Below are 12,520 nucleotides of genomic sequence, written 5' to 3' on the forward strand. Positions count from 1 at the left end.
TGATTTGGTTCACGAAAGAGTTCAAGATTTTGGAAATGTATAATCTCATTCAGGACAGAGGTCGTGACCTTCAGCATATTTTGTGATTAATATGTGAATTTTAAGCAATCGACAAAACAGATCCATTAGTTAATTTTTATTTCGAACATAACATAATTGAAAACCGTATCACAAATTTAACAAAGGTGTATATTACTTTCTCTTCTTAATTTGTATTTAAGCACAAAGCTACATAGTGCCATACATGCTGTGTCATATGAGTATCGAAACCCGATTTTTAGTGTTATAAACCATCAGACTTGCCTATAGTACTCTTGGTAGGCACAACGCAAATAATCTCCCGTGTAGCTTTGTGATTAATTATAAACGAAACAAACACAGTCAACTGTACCTCACTATTCAGGAAAATACAAAAGTGTTTTTTTTTTTTTTCCAATTCAGATGAAACAACCATGTGACTTAGTGTTTGAAAACGTCGATGTACCAGATGGCCAATTAGATAAGCCTACAGTCATTTAACACTACATATTTATAGACGTCGCATATCCGATTAAACGATCGTTGTGCAGAATATTCTGGAATACTTGATGTAACCAGGGAAGATACACCCATGTTTTGTTTTAGTTTGTGAAAGGTGAATGCGGCAATTTGCTTTGTTTCCTTTCTATTGCCCGAACGCATCGTAAATGTCCGTGTGTTCAGTACGTTAGTAAGTTGAACCGTATGGAGAGAGTAAACCTAACGTTACTTTTCAGCACAAGAGCCGACTTGTTCGTGTTTCTTCTTGTGTAACAAACACAGTCGTTTACGAAAGATTATTGAAAAGGCTCGAATGGGTGACATATTCGTACTAGATATGTTATAATTTGTGGCTGAGATCCTAAAAATTGTGTTTTAATGACAAAAAAAGATAGATTTGAACCTAAAAAATATGTGTTTAATCTCGTGGAAGTGAAGTTTCTTGATCATATTATGGGTACATAAGGAATATTCAAGGATTCTGCTAAAATAGCAGTGATAAAGACGGGACTCAACCAGTGATTACAGTTTCTTTGTTTTTGCATAATATTATTAACAGTTCCATCTTCTCCACGTTTGTCTTAACCTTATTGGCTCTCACTAACAAAAAAGCATATTTTAAGTGGAGTGAGGAATGTGACCGAACGTTCTAGATCCTGAAGCGAGCTTCATTAAAAATCCTAGCGCTGATATGTACATAACAAGATTGTAAATCCCTTCTGACTACTGATGCTACTGATAATGGATTTGGATCAGTACTATTATTGTTGCAGGGTGGAGTAGAACGTGTAATCGTGCATGCTGGTCACATGCTCTCTGTTCTTGAATGCAGATACTGTATGATGAAGAAAGATAGATAAAGATTTAATTGCTGTTTTATCCATCTTAAACCCTAAAGAAATATAAAATAAAAAAGAACTGAAAGTGTTTTTTAGCTTCTCAACATGAGATAGAAAACAAAGAGACGAATACAGAGACAAGAGTCAACTGTGAAAGCCCACGACGGTCTTCCAATCGATATGACTGGAATTAAGCCTGATTATCAATAGTTAAGACAGTCGTTTTGTCAAGAAGTAAAAGGCTGAAGGAGTTTTGTAACTCTTTCTTTCCTAGCTATCAAATTTGGTTCTATTAGAGAATGTGTGGACTTACATTTTGTAATTACTTCTCGACTATAAGAGATAAAAATGTCGCTGACCGTAAGATCACCGGATAGAATGAAATAACAATTGCTGCTCTCCAAATTTGCAAGTGTTGCTCACTATACAATGTATGCACTTCATTGTGCAATTACAACTTTGATTACGACACAATTAAGACAGAATCGCTAACTGTAATGTCTAGTGCATCTAAATACAATAACTAGGAGTTCGAAAACCCAGCTGAAAATATGTTAATAACTATTGTTTTCTGAGCTATCAATTAGCGTTTTAAGATGCACAGAGTATGCACTATACTGTACGATTACCAATCAATAATCTGGAGCTAGAACAATTTGTTGGATGAAAGATTAAAGGGACTGAAAAGGACTATGGGACTCTAACTCCGAGAGTCCAGCAGAGTTTCACTATAAGAGTACACTGGAGGAGAGCTGCTTGATTAATACAGTTTAGAACGGCTTGTGCCATTAAATGAAAATATCAGTTACGCTTAGTTTGTACAACTGAAGGTGATAACTAGGAGTTTTAAAATGCAGTTGAAAGAATTTCCGATCCTCGCTTTTCAAAACGTTTCACGAAAATCACACACACAACTGATCTAGCTGAATGGCTTAGAAGACTTCATCGTCCTCTCTGAGTCTTTTGGTATACCTGAAGAACATACAACTTTTCCACATGCAAACAGGGAATTGTTTTATCTAACTGTGTATTGATATATATACTACAGTAACAGATCGAATAGTAATTCTGGCCGATGAAAATTTTGGCTCAAAAGTCTCAATTTAGATGAGTTATGTCATTACTTGTTTCATGAAGAAATCTGCACCAGTTTAGTGGTCCAATATTTGTAGCACTTTAGTAGACAGAAGCTACTAGCAAGTAGCTTTGAAAAATAATTCAAGGCAGTAACAAAGTAATTAGAACAGGAGCCAGAGGTGGCTGTTGAAAGTTATTAGTGTGTGTGAGAAGTGTATTTTGAACTAAATATATATGAAAACATAAGTGACTACATGTATGAGGCTCCACACGCATGTACGAACATTACATTAACTTATTTCCGAATGTTGTACAACACGATTGATTTGATTAAATAATGAACACAATTATAAGACAATGTGTGAATAGAAACAAAAAATATGATCTGGATTTTATATTTTGCAATATGAAGTTAGCATAATTACTCACCTATAAAATTTTATTTAAAAATACAGTGTACTGTCTTCATTTTAATCGTGAGATGTCTCAACTTCAGCAAGTAATGAACTTCGATGAAAACAAAACTAATGGAAAACTCTCACACTACATGTGAGAGAAAAAGTTTTATTTGTAGACTTTTCTATGAGAGACAAAAAATGTTTTTTATTGGATCCAATCAAAATGTTTGAGTAAGGGAGGTTAATAACAGTACATGAAATTACTAAATAGTTGCTTAAATATCATAACAACGATAAACTTGGTTACTAAAAGTAACTTATAGTGTTACTTCATTGTAATAGCACGTTGTCGACCATGCACTTACTAAACCACAAAAATTAATCAATATTTCCTTAATATTGTTTCAGAACAAGGTGCACTATAAGATAGAAGAAAATGTTAACTATAAATGCGTTAGTGAGATGTGACACCTAAGTGGCGAAACTTTGTAAATAACACCATAGCTAGTACTGAACCTGTCACTAGAAAAACGTTTCTAAAAATATAACGAAAGCGTTGGTTGATAATTAATGTTAAAAGTAAAAGTTAGCATAACCTAATCCATATCAACATGTATCTATTCTATTGGATGCAAAGTGAACCCTATAGAAACATCACTTGACCAGTGTAATTCATTTATTACTCTGCCTTTACATGTACTTTAAAGGGTAGTCATGGTTGTAAGAAGACAGTTGTAACCTTCTATAAATCTACAACAACACAGCTGGCTGACCTTCTAACAAATTAAATTTCATTACCTGTGCATTTTACAATATGTAATTTTGCTATATAAGGTTATTTTCTTCAATCAGCCAGTCGTATTTTGCATTACGTGTGCTTTCATTTTTTAATGCAGATGTTACAAATCTAACTGTGTCGATTGGTTCATCAGCTTTTTGGTTTCCTGATACCAAACAGATTTATTTATTAATGAACCAACCTACAGAAATCAAGACATCTCAGAAAGAAGATACTTCCAACAGAACCAAATACAACACTAGAGATTTCCATATCCAAACTGTTGGAATTCAGGTTATACATATATGTATTATGTAGAACCAGGCCCAATAGTGTTTCCAAGATCTTCAACAATGCTAGTCAGTAAAAGGTTTCACCCAAAGTTTGGGTATAAGAAGAATTTATTTAGGTATCTAACAATGGTGAAACAAATACACAAAATGTGTGCCCAACACTGGTGGGAATATTTGATGCCAAAGCCATTAGATGCCATTAGAACAGGGACTAAGTAATACAAATTAAGGATGCTGAGATATTCAACAGTGATAATTGAACAGGAACACAGTAATATAAATTAGGGATGTGAGATTTTCAACAGTGATAATTGAACAGGGACACAGTAATATAAATTAGGGATGTGAGATTTTCAACAGTGATAATTGAACACGGACACAGTAATATACATTAAGGATGTTGAGATATTCAACAGTGATAATTGAACAGGGACACAGTGATATAAATTAAGAATGTTGAGATATTCATCAGTGATAACTGAACAGGGACACAGTAATATAAATTAGGGATGCTGAGATATTCAACAGTGTTAATTCAACAGGTACACAGTAATATAAATTGAGGATGTTGAGATATTCAACAGTGTTACCTGAACAGGGATACAGTAATATATATTAAGGATGCTGAGATATCAACAGTGATATTTGAACAGGGACACAGTAATATAAATTAAGGATATTGAGACATTCAACGGTGATAATTGAACAGGGACACAGTAATATAAATTAAGGATATTGAGATATTCAACGGTGATAATTGAACAGGAACACAGTAATATACATTAAGGATGTTGAGATATTCAACAGTGATAATTGAACAGGAACACAGTAATATAAATTAAGGAGGAGATATTCAACAATGATAATTGAACAGGGACACAGTAATATAAATTAAGGATGTTGAGATATTGAACAGTGACAGTTGAACAGGGACACAGTAATATAAATTAAGGATGTTGAGATATTCAACAGTGGTAACTGAACAGGGACACAGTAATATAAATTAAGGATATTGAGATATTCAACAGTGATAATTGAACAGGGACACAGTAATATAAATTAAGGATATTGAGATATTCAACGGTGATAATTGAACAGGAACACAGTAATATAAATTAAGGAGGAGATATTCAACAGTGGTAACTGAACATGGACACAGTAACATAAATTAAGGATGTTGAGATATTCAACAGTGACAATTGAACAGGGATACAGTAATATAAATTAAGGATGTTGAGATATTGAACAGTGATAGTTGAACAGGGACACAGTAATATAAATTAAGGATGTTGAGATATTCAACAGTGGTAACTGAACAGGGACACAGTAACATAAATTAAGGATGTTGAGATATTCAACAGTGACAATTGAACAGGGATACAGTAATATAAATTGAGGATGTTGAGATATTCAACAGTGATAATTGAACAGAGACACAGTAATTTAAATTAAGGATGTTGAGATAAAATGTGTGTTTTATTATTACGTTAGCTTTAGCCAACTGTTACAAATTTATTTTATTTTTCAGCGAAAAATTATTTATTCTAAGGTGTTTGGACCATATATTTAGCTTTAAAAAAGCATATGAAGTTTTTTAAATATCAAAACAACTATAAACTTGGTACACTTCATTGTAATAGCACGTTTTCAACCATGCACTTACTAAAGCACAAAAATTAATCAATATTTTTTTAATATTGTTTCAGAACAAGGTGCACTATAAGATACAAGAAAACTATAAAAGTGTTAGTGAGATGTGACACTTAAGTGGCGAAACTTTGCAAATACCACCATAACTAGTACTGAAACTGTCACTAGAAGAAAGCTTCTAAGGAAATATAACGAAAGCGTTGGTGATAATAAATGTTTAAAGTAAAAGTCAGCATAACCTAATCCACGTCAACACGTATCTATAGGATGCAATGTGAACCCTATAGAAACATCACTTGACCAGTATAATCCATTTATTACTCTGCATAACCTAATCCACGTCAACACTTATCTATAGGATGCAATGTGAACCCTACAGAAGTATCACTTGACCAGTATAATCCATTTATTACTCTGCCATTACATGTAGTTTACAGGGTGGTCATTAATGTATGTAGATAGTTATAACCTTCTCTAAGCCTTCAACCACACAGCTGGCTGACCGCTTTGAAAGTTGAGATAAACACTGAGATGTAGGATAAAGGCACATACCACAATAGTGGAAGAAACTTTGAGATCCAATGAATATGCAGTTGATCTAAGTAGTGAGGTAATAGTACAGATCTCATCCGTGATGGCAAGCAACACCATCAGCAGCAATTGTATTGTGCAAAACAGAGCCTCGAAACCAAAATTCCCCCATACCCACACACACACATCACCATTACTACCAGAGGAATGAAGAAGAGGCCTCCTGAACATCAGAAGTTCATCATATTGGAAGTTCACATAAATGATTCAGTGGCGACTAAAAGTAGCATTCCCAATGACTATACTTATCATGATCATAGAATATACAGTTTTGCAATACATACAAATATTTAAACCACATATTACAAAAACAGCCACATATTGTTTAAATGCGTGGGCTCTTAAAAGCTAAAGGGTGGATAAGTACCAGTAAACGTTCGTTTTAAGGACTGAAAAGAAAGTGTTGTGTTTACTTGTCAAATTTGCAGACACGGTGAGGTACCTTTCCAAAGACTGAAATATTATCTTGACAAATTCTGTATTGAAGGATTTGTTTACTAAGTTTAATTAGGAGTAAAATAATGTATGACTTAATTGGATAATTTGCTTTGACGAATTTAATGTATTTATATTTTTAGAATTCTGTTTGTACGTTATTTATAAACAAAAGTTTTACAAACTTACAAATAATACTGTGTTTTCTCTGATCTAGAATTGAATATTTTATCGACTGTTCATATGGAGCGAATTAATTCTGTATTAATACACAGGTTACATTTAAATTGTTTTCGTACTGGAAACAGAAAGTCATCCGCTCACTATTTACGTTTATAAATCTGTAACATTAGTGACAGATTTATTATTATATATTTATTTTAATATCGATGTTTGTTTAAGTCAAATATATTTTTATAAATGCAAGTAACTTATTTTGTTAAATCAATATTGAGAAATTTACGCCTCGTAATTAAAGTTGTAGAAAAATCTCAAGCGTAAGAATCAACTCTGTTTATATAGATGTACATATCGTCATTGTTCCCTTAGCTGAAATTTCTAGAAACTCTCTTATCAAGCTTATCAAAGGTAATCAACGCAACATGGAGAGACAGTATATATTGTTGGTTTACTTCGGTTGGAATACTCTAAACTTCAAAAGTTACAACTATGATTAACCCTTATTAATCGGGAAACTACAGATATTTCACCATGATAGTTTATATATTTCGAGCATTGCAAACTGCTCAATTTTAGTGAATTAACATCAAACGTTAGCACTTTTGCAAAAACATAACATCAGTGGTTAAAAAACAAAAAACTCACGTGTGATCAGTGAAGAGCTTGCTATTTACCCCTTCAGTGAACTCTACATTCATTCATTTAGTGAATGAAAACATTAAGGGTAAACAAAATCTTATAATGGGGCTAGGACCTTTAAGGGATGATGTACGAATGATTGTATCTGATGATCACAAAAAAGCGAGATTGAATCAATACTTATGCAGTATCCCTCATTTTCAGCAATTGGTAGGCGAAGACAAAGTTGAACAAGACAATTGCATAAATTTTGAGCTTGTTAAAATAAAGCTGGAAAATATAAAGAATCATAATGCTTCTGAGCCAGGTGTTTTTTCCCCATGTAGGGGTTAAGAAAATTAACGTTTTGATAAATGAGTATTTGCCACAATTTTTCTTGTAAACCTTTGAATAGTAAACAAGTGCCATCAAATTATAAATTAGCTAATGTTAGTCTTTCATCTGTTTTTGGGTATGTTTTGGAAAGTCTGCTAAAAGATGCTTTGCAAAGTCATTTAACAAAGTTTAGAAAACTAATGGGTAGTCAATATGCTCTCACAAAGGGAAAATATACCTTACAATTATTTTTACATGTTATGAAAATCGTAGTACATATATGGATAAGAATAAGAGTGTAGATATGGCGTATCTGAATTTTAAAAAAAATGACAAAACATTCACAAAGTACCACATAAAAGGCTTGTAAAAACTTATCTTTTTTTGTGTGAGAGATAAATGAATTAATAGATGATATGTGAACATTGGTTTTATGCTATTTATGTTTTTAAACTCTATTTTGTGCCATAAAACACAAACCAACCAACTAAAATATTGTTTTGTTTTATTTTGTATTGGAAACATAAAATCAGCAGCTCACTGAAAAGTTTCATAAAATTGTAACATAAGTAAAAGATTTATTATTATAAATTCATTTTAAGATCGATATTTGTTTAAGTTAAATTTATTTTTAAAAATGCAAGTAACTTATTTTGTTAAATCTGTATTGAGAAATTTACGCTTCTTTATGAAAGTCGTGGAAAATTTTCAAGTGTAAGAATGAACACTGAATATGTATATGTAAATACCATCAGTGTTGCTTCAGGTGAAATTTTTAGAAACTCTCCTCACAGTCTTATCAAAGTGATCAACGCGACGTGGAGAGACAGTATCTATTGTTGGTTTACTAAGGTTGGTATATTATACACTTCGAAAGCTATAACTGTGATTAACCCTTATTAATCGGGAAACTACAGATATTTCATCGGGATAGTTTATAAATTTCGAACAATACAAACTGCTTAACTTTAGCGAATTAACATGAGACGTCAGTATTTCTAGAAATACATAAGATAAAATCAGTAGTTTAAAAACAAAACAAAAGAAAAACCCACGTGTGATCAGTGAAGAGCTGGCTAGCTGCCCCTTTAGTGAAACTATACCGATATCAACTTGAAATTAATTATCTTTTCCACAACAGATAGAAAACTCACTATCGTCTGTGAGTTTGTAAATTATTATTTGTAATAACCGTTATTATTGTTTCTATCTTAAAGCATAGTTGTACTAAGAAAGAAAACTGTGTGTATCCATCTTATTGGCAAATATCAGAATTTCAATAGACATAAACATCTAATTAACCTCTAAATTTAAGAGGGTTAACTCACTTTCAGGCTATTTGAAATAGTAATACGTAACATAATAAATTAGAGACTAATCCGAGATAAATTATAATACGTAACACATTTTACCTTTTTTCAAGATTTCGTTATTCTGGAGAATGTTTGGAGCACAGAAATGCTATAAAACGTCCCTAGTCTGTTTTATTGTATTGTCGCTTTTAATTAATAGATGGCGATATATTACAATACAGAAATAAATTTTTATTTCGAGACCCATAGTTCCTAATTGCACCAATTTCTGCACCGTTTCATTTTCATTATATCCTGTCTTATCACGTAAAATTATTTGAAACGTAATATAATTTTAGATTCGTTAAAAACACTCTACATGCTCACATGAAGTACCATGATAGAGCAGACTCGAATCATTACAAACAATACGGTACTCTATGAACAAAACATTTAACAGTCAATAATTTTGATACACCTTTATCATTTTTGTAAGATCGTGAAATAGTGTGTGAAATCAGCAGACCACAAAACGTTATAGGATTGCGTCTATGGTTACGTTGTAATAATCGTATTGATACATTCTATTGAATAATAAGGAACGACGAAACCATTAAACTATGCCTACAACAATATGCAACATCAGTAAAACTAGATATAAAATATCATACGCTGTTGCACGTTCCAATCGTTTTTACAAAAAAAATTTATATAACAATCAACGTAAATAAAACTAGAAGCTTTTACAATTATAGATATTAGTCACAAAATATAATATAACATATGTATATATCAGAGTGTTTCTCTTTCTATTGCCATCTGGTTGCTGTAAATGAAAATACAAAAAAAAGTTACTTTTGAAATTGTTTACAGCGTTTTCAAATTCCAAATACTCCTCAGAAGACACACATCACATGTGGTCTAGTGGTTAGGATACCTATCCTTTACCCATCATGCAAGTATTCGATTCCTGGCATGGGAAGTTCTCACAAAATTCCTGAAATATAGGTAAAATATCACAATCTCATGAACGATGTTAATTAATAAATACGATACACCGGACATCATTGGTATTAAATTATATCTATGAGTATCATAAAAGGGCTAGGTTGAATGAATACTTAGGCAGTATGCATCAGTTTCAACAGTTGGTAGACGAAGACAAACGTAAACACGAAAATCGCATAAATTTTCAGATTGTTAAAATAAAACTGGAAAATTTAAAGAATCATAATGCTCCTGGGCCAGGTGTTTTTTTTCCCATGGAGGGGGTTAAGAAGGTTAACGATTTGATATATGAGCACTTGCCACAATTTTTCTTGTAAATCTTTGAATAGTAAACAAGTGCCATCAAATTATAAATTAGCTAATGTTACTGCTATCTTCAAGGGAGGTAATAGAAGTTGTTCCAGTAAGTTTAGGCCTGCTAGACTTTCATCAGTTTTTGGGTATGTTTTGGAAAGTCTGCTAAAAGATGCTTTGCAAAGTCATTTAACAAAGTTTAGAATATTACTGAGTAGTCAACATGTTTTCACTAAGGGACAATATACCTTACAAATATTTTTACATGTTTGAAAATGGTAGTACATATATAGATAAGGATAAGAGTGTAGATTTGGCGTATCTGAATTTAAAAACAATTGACAAAGTACAACATAAAATGCTTGTAAAAACTTATCTTTTTTGGTGTGAGAGATAAATAAATTAATTGCATAGAATAACGGCTTGGTGAAAAAAGCAAAGAGTTGTAATAAATGAGTTCAGTCAAATTCGATTAATGTTGCAAGTGGTGTACCTCGAGGTTTCAGTCTTATGACCTTTCTTGTTTTTGATTTATATTAATGAGAAAGACAAAGGAATTGTCAATACATTACTTAAATATTCCGATGGTATCAAAATCTTGGGTTTTGCTGACTGTAAAGAGGATGCTGTTGCTTTACACAAGGATTTAGATTATTTACTGTCGTGAAAGAAAAGGATCTTAGTATATTGGTTGATCAGTTTCTTAAGCCATCCAATCAGTGTTTTATTACAAGTCGTAGAACAAATGGGATTTTCTGTTGTATTTACATATAAATAATAATAATCTGTCAGAAAATGTGTAAAATTAGGTGATGTCATATCACACCATTGTTGGGACAACAAGTACTATAAATGCCATAGTGGACATTTTTAATATGGTGATAGTACAAGTAGGTTCTGTGAACTCAAGACAAAAGGTTGGATTACAATAAAAATATATATATCTTTTCATATGAAAACAGTTTATAAAGAACGTTCCTATAAATTCATATAAAATTTATGTCAGACATTCACAAACGTGATTAGATTCACTATAATTAAGGTAGAACATTCCTTCCACAAACAAAAAAGTTTTATTTTTTATACCTTAGCCAAAGTTGTTACATGATATACAAAAATTATTAATGTTCATTGTAATTACAGGAATACGATGAAGTCATAACATATTATCAAATGGTTCTTCTTTAAGTTACAGTCATAAAGAAGCCATGTTCTAGCATTAAAGTGCCAACAATTTCTAGCAGAGATGAGAACGTGTTATCCAGTTTTGAAGTAATTTTTTGATCATCGATGTTTCATGGCAACCTCGAAGTCTCATACTGAGGCTCTCGGTGTATATGGCCAAGGGCCTGTAATATTGTGTCAAGCACTAAGATAATACAGATTTGCAAGAAGTATGTTAAGCCTATATTTAACATACAAACATCATCATGCAGTGCCTGAGCAGCCAGTGTAACTATTCAGTGTTATATTCTTTTTAACATGTTTTACTGTCTACAACAGTATTTTAAATTAAAAACTAGCGTTATGTGTTTGTAAATAGAATATGTTGTTGTTTTTCTTTAATATTACTTTCATTAATAGTGTAGGTGAAATATTTCATATATCTACTTTTATTATTTTTAGTGTTTCATTATTATATTTTTATCATAAAAGTTATGTAAAACTGTTAGCTTAGTATTGTCTCATAATGTATTACTAGCATAAACAATTATCGAAGTAATTCGTTATTGGTTGATTTAGTGCCACATAATTACATATGTTTTTGCTTAGCTTAAAAAAACAACAACAAAAACTACCTCATGTGGTTACATTATTGACCAAAGATTAGTATGTTTTATCTGTCAACTGTCAGTGAAGATATGTGTATTATCTTACTCTATTTTGAATAATTTTCGTCAAGAATACATTTGATTCTGTTAGCTATTATATGGAGAAGTGCTTTTCACTATTCTGTAACATATACATTTCTTGCATTACACTGATATCTGTTATTTATCATTAAAAGTAGTGCACTTCTGTTTGTGCATACCCGATGATATTGTTGAATCTTGCAAAAAAAAATACAGCATGAACACGTGTTGCGTTACAAAATATTTGCAAAAGCAATTACTCTTTCTTCAATAAAAATACGAATGAACCTGATAAAAATGTTAACTTTACGATAAAAATTTGCAAGTTCATTCATAATTTACATGTTATAATTCTAAAG

At 31.8% G+C, this 12,520-nt stretch overlaps 1 protein-coding gene across 1 annotated transcript in view; it reads left to right on the plus strand.

The window, feature by feature from the left end:
* Positions 1–519, plus strand: part of LOC143227495 (neuroglian-like) — a 63,280-nt gene extending 62,761 nt beyond the window's left edge. The window contains exon 11 of the mRNA XM_076458936.1: positions 442–519. Coding sequence (XP_076315051.1) covers positions 442–519 — 78 coding nt within the window. The remainder of the gene's footprint in view (positions 1–441) is intronic.
* The last annotated feature ends 12,001 nt before the right edge of the window (positions 520–12,520 follow it).

The sequence above is a fragment of the Tachypleus tridentatus genome, chromosome 9, assembly GCF_004210375.1.
Source record: "Tachypleus tridentatus isolate NWPU-2018 chromosome 9, ASM421037v1, whole genome shotgun sequence".
Lineage (NCBI taxonomy): Eukaryota > Metazoa > Arthropoda > Merostomata > Xiphosura > Limulidae > Tachypleus > Tachypleus tridentatus.